The sequence below is a fragment of the Denticeps clupeoides genome, chromosome 6, assembly GCF_900700375.1.
Source record: "Denticeps clupeoides chromosome 6, fDenClu1.1, whole genome shotgun sequence".
NCBI classification, from domain to species: Eukaryota; Metazoa; Chordata; class Actinopteri; order Clupeiformes; family Denticipitidae; genus Denticeps; species Denticeps clupeoides.
This window is the reverse complement of record NC_041712.1, coordinates 756348-775772: the sequence shown is the minus strand read 5'-3', so window position 1 is coordinate 775772 and position 19425 is coordinate 756348. Positions and strand designations below refer to the sequence as shown.

The 19425-nt window shown below is 44.0% G+C and overlaps 1 protein-coding gene across 5 annotated transcripts in view; it reads right to left on the bottom strand.

The window, feature by feature from the left end:
- LOC114791965 (RNA-binding protein Musashi homolog 2-like) overlaps positions 1-19425 on the bottom strand; it is a 146363-nt gene that overhangs the window by 86754 nt on the left and 40184 nt on the right. For all 5 annotated transcript variants that reach the window (XM_028982579.1, XM_028982577.1, XM_028982580.1 and 2 more), the window contains exon 6: positions 17464-17556. In XM_028982579.1, the coding sequence (XP_028838412.1) occupies positions 17464-17556 (93 nt within the window). The remainder of the gene's footprint in view (positions 1-17463; positions 17557-19425) is intronic.

Genomic DNA, 19425 nt, shown 5'->3' with positions numbered 1-19425 from the left:
TCAGGTACTGTGGGGCGAGACCATTTAGAGCTTTATAGGTTAAAAGTAGGATTTTGTGGTCGATCCTAAATTTGATGGGTAACCAGTGCAGTGATTGTAAGACTGGGGTGATGTGGTCAAATTTCCTAGTTCTAGTTAGAACTCTGGCTGCAGATGTACCCTTGAGCAAGGTACTTCCGTTGTGTCACTGTGTGCTGTGCTGCAGTATTTCACAATCACTTCACCGGCAGAGCACCAGAACCAGCACCTGGCAGGAGCACCAGTGTAGTGGAAGTGAGGTAATAGCAGCAGCAGCGCGATCAGGATCAGCCTGATAATTAAAGAAGGGATGATATTATTTGCATAATTTGGCAATTATACTTCAATCTCTAATCAGGGTTTCAAATCACCCTTCTGTTTAATTACAGTTCCATGATGACTACTTACCACGACTGGACGTTAAACCAATTATATTATATTAAATATATTATTTTGATTATGAAACTAACCGTGTGCAGTAGGAACGGGGTGGTAGGAGCCACAGTCCCTCTTTATGACTTCATTATATAAATAAAAGAATCAATAAAAGTGCAGGGTGAGAGACCCCCTTCTTCTGGATAATTGTATATTGTCTTGACTGAATTCAGGCTTGGTAATTATGGCACAAACAACGCAGCCACCTGTTACCCCAGCAGAGCAGGTGCCACCATCCTCCATGCCTTGCACCGTATGGGGACAACCAGGCTGACGCATGGCGGAAATAATCACAGGGTGTATTACCTGAGGTGGATCACCTCCCTCACTCACACACACAATCTCTATTCCTAATAGTTTCTCATCCACTGTGACATTCTGCAATTCGCCATCAATCATTTGTCAGCAATGTGACAACGGCTGTTGTTAGAGGAACCCGCGAACCGAGGACACTGATGTCACCAGGTCCGAGTGGATCCGTGGTGCTCTGACATCTATCGGCATGGGGCAAGAGGGCGGGGCAGAGCCCACAGGAATTGTGTCTGCACTGCTACAGGCTACCCAGCGGTCAGGCTTTTGAATGCTAATGTGATCTGAGACGGAAATTGGACATGTCGGGGACAGAGAGATTACCTCATTACACTTACACTACTTACCCATCCATTAATAAACGAATGAATAATGCCACACCTGAGGATTTGAAGGGATGAGAAGGAGAGATCACTGTGTGTACATCCAACAGAGCACTTTACAACTGGACAAAAGTACTGAACACAACCCTGAAAAAATCCAGAAAACAAGAAGCCGCAGTGACAAAGTTGAGTGATGGAGGATTCACTAACCCCAACTTACAGTGCATTACAGTAACAAACAGGGCGTCTGGTAAATGCTGGAAATGTAAAATGTAAAAGTTGTGAACTGAGTTTAAGCTGGGTCGTCTAGCAGACTTTCAAATATAGTCAGAACATTGAATTTATGACTAAATATAATAGCGTTCTTACACAACAGGTCAAATCTAATCTTTTCTAAAATGGCAGTTTATGGTGGCTCACCTGCCAACCACCCCCATCAGCAGAGTAAAGTGCAGAGCCACATAAATCCTGGTCCATCATTGTCAGTTTCTATAAAAGACCGAATAAACAGACGCAGAACACTGTCAGCATGTGGTTGGAAGCTCCAGCAGGTGCAGACGTAGAGCTTAGATCATCCTCAGCCATCTAATACATTGTACTTTTGGGGAGCCGGGCTGAGTTTCTGGCACAAGCTGTGACGAAAGTAAACATGCAGTGGTGGCAACATCGCTCTGCCCAATTACGGCTGGTCACTATGGTAACTCATGCTCATCACTGTGTGATGGTTCCTGAGATGGTTCCAGTGGTACAGGACTAGAGTGATGCTCCTTCATCTGTCCAAGGGGACCTCCACTGCTCATTAGCTGCTGATTAATTCAGGTGGTAGCTGATTAAAAAGTCGACACAGAAACCACACCAATTACCAAGTGCCATCAGACGCTATGGCAACAGTGAACCCCATGGGCCATGCATTTCATCTCTAGGGCCCAGCATGTGAGAAGAAGAAAAGTCCAAAACACGTCAACTAAACTAAAGTTAGAGGCAGCAGAGCAGATCTTCCATCTACACAACATATACACACAACCAGCAGGAACAGGAAATATGGAGCTCCTGCTGAGCAACACGATGCCAGTTAGAAGTGGGGTGTAAACATATGACTTGGTCATCTGGTTCATAGGCAATGGATCTATGAAGGATTTGAACCTACCAACACATATTGGTCAAGGAACTCATTTCTTATTGACCACATAAAATCATGTGAACAGCTGAGAAACAAATTGGAGCTTCCCACAAGATTTGTTTTTGCATCTAAAATTGCAGTTCACAATCATAACCGTAGGTTTGGTTCCGAAGTAACATGGGACAAAGTATTTGAGACCTTTAATGAAATATTCCATAAATGAGTATATACATGAGGCCTTGTTTCAAAATAAAAGCTGATAAAGGCTGAGCTGGTTCTGAGTAAATACAGGAGGACATGTTTCAAAATAAAAGCTGATGGAAAATGAGCAGTTTCTCAGTTAATACAGGAGGACATGTTTCAAATTAAAAGCTGATGGAAAATGAGCTGTTTCACAGTAAATAAAGGAGGACATGTTTCAAAATAAAAGCTGATGGAAAATGAGCAGTTTCTCAGTTAATACAGGAGGACATGTTTCAAAATAAAAGCTGATGGAAAATGAGCTGTTTCACAGTAAATACAGGAGGACAGGTTTCAAAATAAAAGCTGATAAAGGCTGAGCTGGTTCTGAGTAAATACAGGAGGACATGTTTCAAAATAAAAGCTGATGGAAAATGAGCTGTTTTCAGTTAATACAGGAGGACATGTTTCAAATTAAAAGCTGATGGAAAATGAGCTGTTTCTCAGTAAATACAGGAGGACAGGTTTCAAAATAAAAGCTGATAAAGGCTGAGCTGGTTCTGAGTAAATACAGGAGGACATGTTTCAAAATAAAAGCTGATGGAAAATGAGCTGTTTTTCAGTTAATACAGGAGGACATGTTTCAAATTAAAAGCTGATGGAAAATGAGCTGTTTCTCAGTAAATACAGGAGGACAGGTTTCAAAATAAAAGCTGATAAAGGCTGAGCTGGTTCTGAGTAAATACAGGAGGACATGTTTCAAAATAAAAGCTGATGGAAAACGAGCTGTTTCTCAGTTAGTACAGGAGGACATGTTTCAAAATAAAAGCTGATAAAGGCTGAGCTGGTTCTGAGTAAATACAGGAGGACATGTTTCAAAATAAAAGCTGATGGAAAATGAGCAGTTTCTCAGTTAATACAGGAGGACATGTTTCAAATTAAAAGCTGATGGAAAATGAGCTGTTTCACAGTAAATACAGGAGGACATGTTTCAAAATAAAAGCTGATGGAAAATGAGCAGTTTCTCAGTTAATACAGGAGGACATGTTTCAAAATAAAAGCTGATGGAAAATGAGCTGTTTCACAGTAAATACAGGAGGACAGGTTTCAAAATAAAAGCTGATAAAGGCTGAGCTGGTTCTGAGTAAATACAGGAGGACATGTTTCAAAATAAAAGCTGATGGAAAATGAGCTGTTTTTCAGTTAATACAGGAGGACATGTTTCAAATTAAAAGCTGATGGAAAATGAGCTGTTTCTCAGTAAATACAGGAGGACAGGTTTCAAAATAAAAGCTGATAAAGGCTGAGCTGGTTCTGAGTAAATACAGGAGGACATGTTTCAAAATAAAAGCTGATGGAAAATGAGCTGTTTTTCAGTTAATACAGGAGGACATGTTTCAAATTAAAAGCTGATGGAAAATGAGCTGTTTCTCAGTAAATACAGGAGGACAGGTTTCAAAATAAAAGCTGATAAAGGCTGAGCTGGTTCTGAGTAAATACAGGAGGACATGTTTCAAAATAAAAGCTGATGGAAAACGAGCTGTTTCTCAGTTAGTACAGGAGGACATGTTTCAAAATAAATGCTGATAAAGGCTGAGCTGGTTCTGAGTAAATACAGGAGGACATGTTTCAAAATAAAAGCTGATGGAAAATGAGCTGTTTCTCAGTAAATACAGGAGCACAGGTTTCAAAATAAAAGCTGATAAATGGATGACTTGTTTCTGAATAAATTCAGGAAGCCATGTTTCATAAATCCATGCAGTATTTTCATGTCTTCCAAGGAGTATCTGCGCACTTTGCAGTCATCAGCACTAAATGGGAAGCAGGAGAACGGACTAGTCTGTGCCGAAGCCTTGGCGAATTACAGCCATCCCAATCACAGTAGGGGCCAGACTGCAAATGCAGGTATGAATATATGAATAGCTGAGCAACGTGCCTCATCCCTCCCACCTCTCTGCTGAGCTCAGTGTTCTGACAAACCACTTCCCCCCTCCAGGGTGCAGGTGCTGCTTAGCGGGGCTCTTTCACTGGGAAAATGTGACCCGTGTGTGGGCGCTCGCCCGCCACTCCTGCCCCCGGCACCACCCCTGCTCCTCCTGCAGAAGAACTTGACATGCGGCCCAGATGGCAGGTGGCAGGGGTCCACAGTCACCCTCCTCCCTTGGGGAAAGGAGAGCAGCGCCTTTGTCCTGTATGGCCAGACTCCTTGGTTCATGTGCGGTGTGTGTGACATCAACTCTTGCCACTGCAATGTTCTTGGAACAGATGGTATCAGCAGTGGTGTGGGGGAGGCTCACCTTGGGGACAGTTTACAGGAGGGGCCCTCTATCTGTGGAGAGAGGAGGTGGTGAGCTGCTGAAGGTCTGAGTTTTCAGCCAGGGTGGAAAGCTAATCACAAAAGGTAGGAATTGGGTGCATTCTCCGCAGCGCTGCTGTAGGCCTTTCAATCTGGCAGTAATGGGATAGATGGAGGGAGGATAAGATTTCAGACTGACTCGCAAACACGCAGCCATCATGCTAGACCCAAAGAAAAGGAAGAAAAACGTAGTTGGTAACCGCCAACATTCATCATGGAAATTACAATCCTGCTATGGAAAACAGATCTTTTATCCATCCCCATGTATTCAACAGAGCAGTAATTGCATTCTGTGGCACACAGGAGTGAAAAGGACAATAAAATCACATAGCATCACTGTTTTTGAATTAAACTGAGGTGTGAGGGGAGATAACTGCCAATAACTGACTTGAGATCAATGGCTTTTGTGCACTTCAATTGAAAAAAATGATGATTACCATGTCAGTAATATATAATATATATAATATACATGGACTAAAGGAGCCCTTAAGTACACTTTTGTATATTTAATATTAAAAACAATATTAAAAAACAGTTGTATTCTGAGTCGTTACGCAAACGGTCTCTACAGTCCTAGTGAACCAAACAAGGGATGATGGATATTTAAAGCACTTATGTAGCTCTGGATAAGAGCATCTGCCACATAAACAAATATATAAATACACAAATACTTAAATAAATGTGGCATGAATTATTTAAAATGGAAATTAAATTAACAAATAAAAAAATGGAAATAAAAAATATTAAATAAGTAAATGTGTAATAGAATTTGGGCACAGTGAGTGCATCATGCTTTACTTCTATCTGGATGGGACTAATGCTGATCTTGCCTGACCTTGTAGAGACTATGGGTTCTGACCATTAATGGGTGGTTTTCCAGCAGGGCTGGTAAGAGATATTGCAGAATTAGCAGACTATTTTTTACTAATTAATGTGTCATACTGAAATACTAATGTTTATGTCCATATTGTATTATTCATGTCATATTGAATTAATTACGTTTTTATTTCCCCATCTTAAATAATTCCTTTTGAAGCACTTTTTAATTGTTGAAAAAATATTGAAAAAAATGTGGCATTTCTAGATAGTAAATGTATTATAATGTATGATGCAGCATCTGACTGAGTAAAACTCTCACCTCTATCCAGGGCAGATTGTCCTGTAACTGGTGACTGGAAGCGAGATGAAGAAATGTAATTATAGTTGGGTGAATGGGTCGAGTTAAATTGTAAAATATTGAAAGAAAAGGCTAATTCCGAGTGTGGGAAAGTAAGAAAGCCTTCAACAGATCTGGTTACAGTGCCAATGTGGGAAAGTAAGGGCTGAGCACTTCTGCCCTGTCTGAGGCCACGCTGCTTCATGGGACAAAAATCACCACACAGGACACAAAGGACCCAACCACACAAAAGAAGCCATCACTGATTTTTAATTAGCCTCTTGAAGAATGAAAGATTATGTTCCCACTTGTCCTTGCATTCTTAATGGCATAAGAAGGACTTTGAATAGTTTGCTCAGGCACACCGCCAAAGCCAACCAATCCACACTTTAATTAATCTGCACAACTCTCTGGTACAGTCACTTAACATGTATCTTCAACACTCCATTTACAGCAGCATTTATCAGACGCCCTTATCCAGAGCGACTTACAATCAGTAGTTACAGGGACAGTCCCCCTGGAGACACTCAGGGTGTCAGGGACACAATGGTAGTAAGTGGGATTTGAACCTGGGTTTTCTGGTGGTGTTACCCACTAGGCTACTACCACCACTCCAACATTAGCAAAAGAATCTGGATCAGTCTTCCTCCTCCCAACCCCATCTGCTGCACCAGACAATGCAGTCGTGTCACCCACAAACAGTCAACTTGCGCATTTCTTCACAGTCAACCCAAAAACTTCAGAGGTTGTGTGTTTGTGGCTCTGGACCAGAACTGTCTGTCCACAGTGTAGCACACATCATAATCCAGGTGCTTCGCATCCAGACCAGAGTTCTTGTATGCCTGAACTTCCTGTTCCATTAGTCATGTGTATAGCATCGTCTGAGCACATCGTCTGGGCGTTAACACAGGAGTAAAACATCTCTCCAGACAAAGAGACTGACACTATCCTGGGTGTGCACATGACAGACGATCTTTCCTGGAGCCTCAACACACCAAGAAAGCCCAGAAAGGCCAACCTCCCTCCTCCCGTCCTCACGTGTCCTGGTTGAAATATCCAATGTATCAACTTACAAGCATCTTACATGATGTTGTCCTGTTTGTCCTTGTTCAGTGTGCAGAAATCTGTACTGAAGCTTTAGCTTTAGTTAGTATAGTTTAGTGTGTATATTGTGTATAATGTTGTACTCTCTTGAATCTACCTCTTGCCTTCTGACAGAAAAGAAAAACCTTCACCCACGCGGGAAATTGTACAGTCTCAAGCACTCTCAGCCTGCATAATAATTATATCAATTATATATAAAATAACAGTGGTATGTCTTTCATTTTCTAGGAACATCTGAGTATTTTCTGAATAAAGAATTTTAGTGATGCCGTATTTATTTGTATGAAATTAAATCAAATGTGAAGAACTGGCAGTGTAAAAATGCACGTAACTGCTTAATACTGATTACTTACATTTACATTTATGGCATTTACCAGATGCCCTTATCCAGAGCGACTTATACCCAGTAGTCACCCAGGTTATTAGTTTCTTGCTCAGGGACACAATTGTAATAAGTGGGATTTGAACCTGGGATTTTGAGGTCTTCTGGTTCACAGGCAGGTGTGTCAACTGCTAGGCTACTTGCAACATCTACTTGGCTGGATGAGCTTGTTATGCCTTGAACTTCATAGACTGGTGTGTCCAATAATGAAAAAAAATGAAGGTGGGCAGTTATAGGTTGTGCTTCTATTTGAATCTCCTCTCAAAAGAAAAAGACTGCTCAGTATTACGCTTAAACTGGAACATAATCAGGAAATGGAGCCACGGGCAGAGGTCTGGCAGGCCAAGAAAATTACAGGAGCAGCGTGAAAGTGATTGTGATACAGAGTAAGCACAGCACACAATGAAACTGCATCTAACGATCACCTTAGCCGTGGGCAGCCATGAAAGGTACATTTCCTGGACAATAAAATCTTCCACGAATTATTGTGATAAACAATAATATTGTCATTGTGGTGATAATGGAATATTAATGCAAGTACACCCTTTCTGCAATCAATAAACATTCATTTCAACAACCTTGAACACTGGGCCTGGAAGACATTTTAATATTCAAAATAAATACATTTATAAAATGGACTGTCAGTCTATTTTAACAAAAATGCACTTGAACACAAAAACAACCAAAATATTAGGCTAGGACAGGAAAAACAGGCAAAACTGCCAGTTAGGAACTTTGTAAAGAAAAAGTGTTAACTAACAACAAAACCCTCCATATGAATAAAAGAAGGTGCAGCTGATAAATTGTGAAATGCATCGTTTAAAAAAAAAAAAATAGAACCCTAACCCCAAGCCTATCCCTTATATCTGCATGTGTCAAAGTGCATGATGTACGTAGATTTACACATTACAAATAATTCCCTGTCTTTCCATTAGAACCTTTCAGAATCAGAATTCTAACTTTATTAATCCCGAAGGAAATTGCTTATGCTACAGCTGCACAGAGGAAAAGACATGCAACATACCTACAATGAACGTACAAGACAACAGTATGCAGTAATGGCTCATGCAGCCTTGCACATTACATAAGAGTTAAACGTTAAGAGTCAATAAGCAAGTTATTGCACAGCAACAGAACAATATTCATATACTGTCCAAAGCGCAGCGAGCGCCTTAAATCGGAGAAACAGCTGTATTACAGTGAGGTGCGGATTTGAATAGAAAACAGAACAGAAGTTGCGGAATGAAGAGCCTACAAGGAAATAAGCTTTCAGCTTATCCATCATTTACACGTGTTACTGGTGTCTTACATCATTTCCCGTTCACCCCCCAACGGAAGCAGAGGACCGAGTGGCAGCTGCAGTAGCGGTGATGATGGCGGTGGTGGAGGTGCTGGGGGCTGCATGGCCAGCTGCTGCTCCTTCATCTCATTTGGATTTCAGCTTCATCAGACTGTAAGGTGTCACCCAGAGGGGGTGTAGTTTACAATGATTTTGGACATGAGTGAGGTGAATAAGGGGAAAGACCCACACATACTGAGTAACATGCTTGTTGTTACAGATGCTCTAAGAGCACTGAAACCATTATCTTAACGGGGACAGAGGACAAATTAAAGGTCGCTCCACAGCCTTCAGAGAGTGCATCCAACAGCACCTCCATGTGACAGAGGCTCAGCACGGACACTTGCGTCACTGCAGCGATAAGCTGTGTGTGGAGGTGGGAATCTGCCAGTCACAGCTGAAGGTTGGCTGGGAAACGGAGCGTTGGGTTTCAGCATGTGCAGCAGATGCATAGATAAGAAAGGAAATGTCCAGATCCTGATCAAGAGACAACAGGAGCTGCTCTTTTAAAATGATACAATTTATAATCCAACTAGTCAACGACTAATCGATCAACGATTAGTCAACACAGTCATTAGTTGCAGCCCTAATTTCAAAATCCCCAACAGCACTGTCATACACTCACAACGCACGAGGAGGAGAGAAAATGTTCAGCTCAGCTGGTTCCCCACAATAAAACACTCCCTATGGTTGGCTGGAGGTCGCTGGTCCTTTCTCACCTCAATCCCGGCACCCCAGAAGCTGCTCTGTTGCTGCCGGTCTCATCTTACGGCATCTAGCTTGTAGTAAAAGGGACTCAGACAAGGTGAAGGTTTGGGACCTGGACGTGTTTCAAGTCCATTTATTGTATACAGGCACTGGATTGGTCTGTACAGTCTCCCACCTTTTCTTCTTCCCATAATTCCCCTGTGACCCCACACCTTGCATATCATCATCGGTCCTTATATCACTTATCATTGTTTATATTTACAGTAGTCATTTCATATTATATGTAACGTTACCTAATTACAACATAGTCTCTTATTGATCATTTGTATATTCTCAAACTTGTAATTAAGAAAAAGGTGTTAATAGTATTTAAAGCATATATTCATTTGATTTGTAAAGAACAACATTTATTTCTTACATAGCCCATTATCACATACAGTATGTTTTAATGGGCTTTGACAGGCCCTACAGTTGACACCCCCAGACTTGACCCTTCTCCACCCAAAAAAACCTCTAGGAGAGAGAAAAAAAGACAGGAAGAAACCTTGGGAAAGAATTGATAGAGAGAGGGACGCCCTTCCAGGGTAGAGTGAGTCTGCAAGCGGTGTCAGTGCCGGGCTGGTGATTTATTTAAGAAAAGCAAAATAAGTGTAGTGGTGATGGCCATGTTTGGACGTACTGGACAGTGCAGAGTAGGTTTCAGGCCAGTGTCCTGGTGTATTATGCTACTATTGATATAGTTTATCTCACAGCATTAAAAAACAACATGGATCGATGTGCAGAGCAGTGCATGGTTTGGCTGGCTGTGAGGTAGCAGGGTCATGTAATGGGGAGCCATTTGACCCCATTTCCAATATAAAAGCAGCATGGTCTGTTGACAAAGATGGAATCGGATTAGTAAATTATTAAACTCGCATGGGAGGAATTGAAGAAAAAGCACAGTCTAATGGCTGATGATGCCATTATTTGGGCAGATATTTGGGTGCTGGTCTGATGGAATTAAGCCACTCAGTAGAGGAAAAGGACGTCTCTTTCGGTTTTCCGCAGCACGTCACCGGACTCTAGACAGGCGAGATAAAAATGTCCCTCTTTAGTCACAGAACTCCCAGAGACAGGCAGAGGTCAGAAATACACACACACACACAGGCTGCACTAAAATGCACTCCAGAACCAAAGCGCCCACAGTGATGCATTCTAACCTTTGTCCTCTTTAAAAAAAATCCCTGCCACTTCTGAAGATAACCACGACAACACTACTGCCACTGGGGCTAATGACACTTCCAGTACATTGTCTTGGGGGGGCAGGCGGTGGTGGTGGTTGTGGTGGTGAAGGGGGGTGACAGCTGCCTGAAGGCAAGCTGCCTAGCTAGAATATATGGCAGACCACTAAAACTACTCCCTAAAAATCAGAACCACCACTGGCAACATGACTCAATCAATGAGTCTAACAAGAGTGCTCGACATGTTATAAGCAGGAGCTTCTTGCTGAGGCCAGGGCACCACCAGGAGTGGAAATATATTAAAATGCCCTTGCTTGGAAACCTTGGCGGACAGTGTTAAGGAGATATTTGATCTTGAAAGATACATATTCAAGGCTTCAACAATCGGACTTTGTGGAAAAGTGGATCAAATGATGGCTTATGAATCCCTTCACTGAGACACCATTTTGGAATGGACATGATCATTTGTGACACTGGTACTTGGGTATGTGTTTCCCCCTTTCTTTTGATTGGTTGGCGGGAGACAACATTCTGCGTTGGTGACCCGCTGGGGCCCTGGGGAGGCAGCAGCAGCGAGAACGGGACCGAAACGAGCATGGGCAGATGACTCTGCTCCACTAGACGCAGGGAGAGTGAGTTCAGAAAGGATCCGTACTGTGAATCGGTCGTGCAGCAGAGGAGTAAAACAAAGATCTGTCCTCGCGGCAGCTCGCCAGGCATCTGGCTGCAGCCACTGTGAGGTGTGGACTCATGACATATAAATCACGTTGACGAGCCAACCAGAACACTCGGATGTGTGTAGTCCCATACTGGAATATCCATAGAGGATGGCCACGTTGCTAGAGGCCTGGAGAGGGAAGATGGTTGGAGATCCAAGTCCAGTGTGCTCTGGACTGGAACTAAGTGACTGGGACACACACACTCTTTATCTCCCTCCGACTCACACAATCAATGGCAACAACAGGAAGGCTGTTGTCGCTCCAGCAGAGGTGGCTGGCGAGGGGGTTTGTTCGGGTGGAAGTCATCTTAGCAAATAATTCTAAAAAAGCCTGTGCCCTGATACCCCCTGGGCTCTTCACACAGTGCAGGGTGGGCACCATATCTGGGGGTGGTTGTTTTTTTCTCCTCCTCCTCTATCCTAATGTAAACCCTGCTTTTTTCCGGATCTTTTCCCCTATTTTCCTGACCTGGAAGAGAAGATTTTGTTTTGAAGATTATATTCTTAGGATAAAAGACTACACACTTATGACTACAAAATTCGAATGAACAGGCATTCAACAAAAGGTGAGTCTAATGATTAATTTAAGAGGTGACTATAAAAGGACGTTAATTAACAAAGAAAAGCCCTTCCCATTTCATGCTGTCAGCAATGGCTCCACGTGGAAGAGAAATGTCACAAAATCTGAGAAAGGAAATCATTTCTTTACACAAAAAAGTTGAGCGCCACAAGAAGATACTCTCAATACTCTAGCAAACATGATGCAAAAATTTAAGAAAGATGGAAGTGCAACCATCTTACGGAGACGTCCAGGCCACCCACAGAAGTTAACATCTTGACAAAAGCATCTTCTGATGAGAAGGGTTGAAGAAAATCGGCATGTAAGTTCACTGCAGTTAGCTAAAGCAGTAGAAAGCCAAATTGGAGTGACCATTTCCTGTGACACCACACTTCCACGAAGGAAGTCTCTCCTAAAGCCCTTGCAGAAAAAAGCACGCCTAGGATTTGCTAGGACCCATGCTGAAAGACATGAAGACTACTGGGACTCTATTCTCTGGAGTGATGAGACAAAGATCACTGTTTTTCAAAACTGTATGGCGTCGTAAAGGTGAGGATTTCAAAGAGAAATGCATGGTGCCTACAGTGAAGCATGGTGGTGGTGGCGGTGTGGGGCTGCATGAGTGCTGCTGGTGTTGGGGAGCTGCATTTCATTGACGGTATCATGAACTCAACAATGTACTGCTCTGTACTGAAGGAGAAGCTGCTGCCATCACTCCGTGGACTTAGTCGCCGTGCGCTTTTCCAACACGACAATGATCCAAATCCCACATATAAAGCAACTGTTGCATTTCTGAAGAAGAGCAGGGTGAAGGTGACTGAATGGCCTCCTGACCTGAACCCAGGCGAACACCTGTGGGGAATTCTGAAGCGGCAAGTTGAGCCGCTTGAGTCACTGTCCATGCAGCATCCAGGCTCTTTAAGAGGTTATTCTTGAAGAATGGAAAAAGTTCGATGTAGCTCAATGTACTTGATGGAGCAGTTTTTGAGTCAACCAATTTTGTTCTCGAAGGTAAATTATGAACTTTAATATCTGTACATTGAGCTACTGATTACATTTGTACTTTTTCAAGGGGGTGTGCTCATTTATGCCGAGCACTGTATATGCATATTGGACATTTGCGACATACTTTGAGCACAAAAAATAATCAGAATAATCTTTATTAATACTTTTGAACTACATCTACACTAATAAAAATAAAATACATTGAATTATAATTTATTTTGTAAAGCCACAGGGAGCCATGGAGGAAGCCACAGGCTGCAGGTCCCTGGTCTAGATGAATGCTTGCCGAGCATCTTGAGAGATGGACTGGAGCGATGGAGGTGGAAAGTAAGGAGTGATAAGGGATCAGAGGTAGGAGGGTGTGACCCAGTGAATTTGGTAAAAAGCAGCTGGAGAGGTTGAGTGGTGAGTAGTACAGCAGGTCTGTAGAGTAACCTCAACACAGACACAGATCCCAGAGGGGGAACAACCCGCCGCCAGACTGACAAAATATCCAGTGCTAGGAACACAGTGGTGGCACACTGGCCAGAGGAGCAAATACCCAGATGAAATGGCAGAGGCGGGTCCCCTGTAGAGGAAGAGCTCCAGGCCTCACACCTGCCTCGACTGGCGCGCACACACCCGCACACGCACACACACACACTCACTCACTCACTCACTCCAACTAACACAAGTCTCCAGGAAACTAAACCAAAAAACTCTCCTTCCTGTCAGAGGGTCTGACATGACAGAAGCCCATAAACATGCTTTCATTTCAAAGGCTCAGATGCATGCATGAGATATTGCAGAGACCCTCTGGCAGCCTACCAATGTGAAGAATGTGTGGAATTGGCAGGTGTGTCTCTGAATACACCTCAAATGTAGCTGACTTTTGGGGTTTCTTGGTGCAAGAAATATTATCAGCCCACCAGAACTGTATTTCCATCAAGAGCAGAGATTTTCAGTGCTGCTGGTGACACTGTTTTCCTTTTTAAACTCATTTTGCAAATGCAATTCCTTTAGTTTATTGAAATGATTCTTTATTTTCCAGAATGATAAAATGTATATAGAATATAAATATATTTAAAAATAAAGGAATAATAATGACATGTATTTATTGTAATATTAATATTAAACTGAATTGCTTAAAATGACTAGCTGGTGAAATCAAACTGTACACTTTTGATATATCCTTTTCCATTTGGAAACTAGCAGGAGCCCTGATTCTAGTCCTATCTGTAGTGTTTGGTTCAGATCCATATTCAAGGTCCCAAGTCAGTTTACCTCTTGGCTTGAACCAGACCCCAGTGAAAAGCAGAAGTGCGGTTGTGTAAGTGAAGAAAATGAGGCTTGAATCCCCGCCTTAGCAGTAAATCCCCCCGTAATCTGTAGCACACGCTGTTGAAACATCCAGTCATCACTGAGGATGAAGGAACAGGCCCAGGCGCCACGGGCCACCACTACGCTGCCAGCGTAAAGCCTCTGAGGCTTCGCTGGGCCGTTGGCATCAGACAGGGACATCAGCATCAGTGTCTCTACTGAGACAGCACAAATATAGATCTTAAATCACCACCTTGTTCATCTTACTGTCTTCATTTCTTAATTAGCAAAAAGTGATCAGCAAAGCCCTTTTCTTCATCTGTCACTCCCAGCATGTAAAACATACACGACAATCATCTGAGAAAAAGGCAGGAGGGGGAGGCAGGTGTGGAGTGTGTCCATGTTGCCAGGCAGCACAATTGTAGATTTACAAATTCCACACATCTACACAAAATTGACACTTTACAATCACCCAGTGGCCCCTGGTCTACACTGATCTCAGATCAGACTCTTATGATAATGCATTATCAGTGGTAGAATGCTTTCCCCTGGTTCAATCACTGGCATCTCCATTGAAATAAGTGAAATAAAGTGATTGTCACAGCACACAGAGCACACTGTGAAATTTGTCCTCTGTATTTAACCCATCACCCTGAGTGAGCAGTGGGCAGCCATGACAGGCGCCCAGGGAGCAGTGTGTGGGGTCCTTTGCCACCACTGCAAAAAAGTCTCAATACCATTACATGACACTCAACAAACTAATCCCTGACTTGCTCCAGATGGACTGTCCCAGGTCTCTGTGACTTCAAACATTACTAGGGTGGTCTAGCAGGTAACACACTCGCCTGTGAACCAGAAGAGTCAGGTTCAAATCCCACTCACTACCATCCCCTGAGTATCTCCAGGGGGGGACTGTCCCTGTAACTACTGATTGTAAGTCGCTCTGGATAAGGGCGTCTGGTAAACGCTGTAAATGAAAATTTAAATGTAAACATATTGCTGCTAGTACAGACTTGTGGTCATGGTTAATTATGGTTGATTTGCACCATGAATATGTTCACGACTACTTTGAAACTTCCTGCTGCAATGCCTTTGCTACCTCACCACCTTCTATAGAGGAGAGTAAATGCCGCAAACAAATGACAAACCACCCTCTAGCTCCACTCGTGTCTTATGGGGATACTTTTTTATTTTAAACTAAGTTTTAGAAAATATACAGCCAATTTCTAGAACATGTAGGAAGTACTCAGAATACATTATAAATGACATGTGCATGCATTATGTAATCTGTAGGGGAATACATTTAAAAGTAACCATTACTGCATGTAAATAAAAGTAACCATCACTGTTTGTATAACTAATAATATAACTGTAGCAAAAAGTCCAATAACCAAGCCAGGTTATATTTTTTGCAATTTACCTTTTAACAGTTATGAAATTAAATCATAATTATGCTTAAACACATGACAAAGTGAGAGAACATACACACATCTTACACACACACACACACTCATGTACAAATACAAATCACATAAAACACAAAGCAAAAATTGATCACAAACGAAGCACTAGTTGCTATGCAAAGACCCATACACAATGACAAACACACACTCTCAGCATCAACTCATGGAGTAATATACTGTGCTAGAGCAAGGCAGACACAGAAAGAAACACACACACACACACACACACCCACAAAGCAATTAACCAGGCCTTTCAGCGCGGGTGATCGCCGCCAGGCTGCTGGTGGGTGTTTAAAAAGCACCCCTGACTCAGGGAAACGTTTGCAGAGCACTGAGCAAACCAAGGTCAGAGAGAATAATAAATGACTCCACCAATGGGCTGCTGCCATTACACCTCCCCACTTTCATCAGTCTTTACCTTGCGTTTGGCTTTCATTTTATTTTTACATTTATCCAGCACCCTTACCCAGAGCGACTTACAAATTTTTATTTGTCTCTTAGCATGGTTTCCCAGCAGCAGCTCATTCATTTACAGAATGAACCCCAAACCAGCCACGGTAAACTGACAGAGAGGAGAAGATGCTGATGCTCGGCCTGTTCCTGTAAATCCACTGCAGGTTCTGAGCTTCCAAATCAGCTGAAGGCCTGCGTGGCCCGTCAGATGCGAGTCTCTTCATTCAGAAATTCACTTAACCAAGTCAGCCAAAAAGAAATGAGTACAGTAAAGTACTGAGACAAACCAGCGATGAGGAGAAGGATCTTCTGACCTCCCTCCCCTGAAGCCACCAGCAACTGGTACATAACTGGGCTCCCATCACATGCAGAAGGACACAAGGACAGGACATTCAGGTAGAAAAGACACGACAAACAAGGCCTCACACAGGGGCCTGTGGCGGCTGCTGCTCCTGCTGCTCCTGAACATACCTTGTAGAGGTGGTTTTTTCTAAGCAGGTACTGAGGCCTTCCTTCTCCCACTTTCTCAATTTTCTTCTCTCCTGCTTCTGCTTTGTCGTGACAAAGTCGAGTTTTTTAAATGACACCAGAACAGCTACACATAAGAAAAGTCAAAAATTTTCATACAAAAAACAAAAATCATTAAACGACATGGAATTAACCATGGAATTGTAACCTATAATCTCCACAAATGCAGAAGCCTTCACTACAAGCACTCCTCTCCACTCTTCTCACATTGCATTGGGCAGGCAGGTTATGGAATGAGCAGTAAAGATGATGCGCTCAGGCACTGGCTTGTTCTATCTTTTCTTCTCTGCCTGCATCAAAGCGAGAAGTAAAATCCACACACGGAGGAATCACCCTAATCAAGTGAATCATGTCTTTCAATTTGGTACCTTTTACATAATTCATCTCAGCGTGGCACACGTCTGTCATTCCAGGGCAAAATTCCCAAAACACAACTCCACCTGCTGGGGCTTCCTCCAGCCTCGAGAGCAAAGTGAAAAAACCCACATGCTCCTGACTCAGCATGGCTCACAAGCATGGAAGGCTTATAATAGATGGAATATTAATATGATATCTTCTAACAGGTTTGGTAAAAATAAGACCGCTCAGGATTCCTGCGGCACACGCGGAGACATCATGTATCACGTAAGGCCTCATTTTTAGATTGTTTTCCGATTCAGAAGGATCCACGCGTACCCTGAAACAGGAGAAGCGGTGGGGTGGGCACTACTAGACAAAGCAGGAGGAACCCTGCAGGGTCAGAAGAGAAGATCAGTCTGGGGCTGAGGGACAATCAAAACAAAGCTTACCTTCCCGAACTGTTCAAAATATTGCTTCACATCTTCAGCTACTGTGTTCGCCGATAATCCACCCACAAATATTTTCTTTGTTCTGGTGACCATCTGGAGATAGAAGAAAAAACATGCAGATCAAACAGTGTGGATGGACATCTTCAACTCCCATTAAATCTCAATTAGTCACATGAGAATTAAAAACAGAAACTTTGCTCCTTTTTAATACACCAGCTGCATCTTTTGGCCATTCCAATTCAGCAATATTAGAATAAACCCATGTCAACATGGTGAAAATATTTGAATAGTTTTAGTTCATTAGAAAGATCAGTAGAAGATGAAAAGTAAACTGAAAGACTGATACCGGGCACCCTGCTATAAAACCTGTAAAATTACTGATCAATAACCAGATATCACAGCCCAACACAGACAGTGGGTGGACCAAGTGCTGGTTGCTCTCTGGGGGTGGTGAGGTCCCAACCAGAACCTCCTGGATCTCCAGCGCATGCTGTGGTAGATACTCAGGCCACGTGCACCACGCCCCTCCATAGCATTTATCAAAAAAACATCTTCCACCCAAATCTACTCGCTTGTGTTAAATCGTGTTTATTCAAATTCTATTTGCCGTGCGGGACGGAGACAGCAGACATTAACACAGGATCCTTCTACGCAGTCCCTTGCACACTCGTCCCTGTGCTGAAGCCACACTCGTCCCTGTGCTGAAGCCACACTCGTCCCTGTGCTGACTGCACACTCGTCCCTGTGCTGACTGCACACTCGTCCCTGTGCTGAAGCCAAACTCGTCCCTGTGCTGAAGCCACACTCGTCCCTGTGCTGACTGCACACTCGTCCCTGTGCTGAAGCCACACTCGTCCCTGTGCTGAAGCCACACTCGTCCCTGTGCTGAAGCCACACTCGTCCCTGTGCTGAAGCCACACTCGTCCCTGTGCTGAAGCCACACTCGTCCCTGTGCTGACTGCACACTCGTCCCTGTGCTGAAGCCACACTCGTCCCTGTGCTGAAGCCACACTCGTCCCTGTGCTGAAGGCCACACTCGTCCCTGTGCTGAAGCCACACTCGTCCCTGTGCTGACTGCACACTCGTCCCTGTGCTGAAGCCACACTCGTCCCTGTGCTGAAGCCACACTCGTCCCTGTGCTGAAGCCACACTCGTCCCTGTGCTGAAGCCACACTCGTCCTGTGCTGAAGCCACACTCGTCCCTGTGCTGAAGCCACACTCGTTCCCCTGTGCTGACGCACACTCGTCCCTGTGCTGACTGCACACTCGTCCCTGTGCTGACTGCACACTCGTCCCTGTGCTGAAGCCACACTCGTCCCTGTGCTGACGCCACACTCGTCCCTGTGCTGACCACACTCGTCCCTGTGCTGAGCCACACTCGTCCCTGTGCTGAGCCACACTCGTCCCTGTGGCTGCCACACTCGTCCCTGTGCTGGACTGCACACTCGTCCCTGTGCTGACTGCACACTCGTCCCTGTGCTGACTCCACACTCGTCCCTGTGCTGAAGCCACACTCGTCCCTGTGCTGCGCCACACTCGTCCCTGTGGCGCCACACTCGTCCCTGTGCTGACTGCCACACTCGTCCCTGTGCTGAAGCCACACTCGTCCCTGCTGCTGACTGCACACTCGTCCCTGAGCTGAAGCCACACTCGTCCCTGTGCTGAAGCCACACTCGTCCCTGTGCTGAAGCCACACTCGTCCCTGTGCTGAAGCCACACTCGTCCCTGTGTGAGCACACTCGTCCCTGTGCTGACTGCACACTCGTCCCTGTGCTGGCGGCACACTCGTCCCTGTGCTGAAGCCACACTCGTCCCTGTGCTGAAGCCACACTCGTCCCTGTGCTGAAGCCACACTCGTCCCTGTGCTGAAGCCACACTCGTCCCTGTGCTGACTGCACACTCGTCCCTGTGCTGAAGCCACACTCGTCCCTGTGCTGACGCCACACTCGTCCCTGTGCTGAC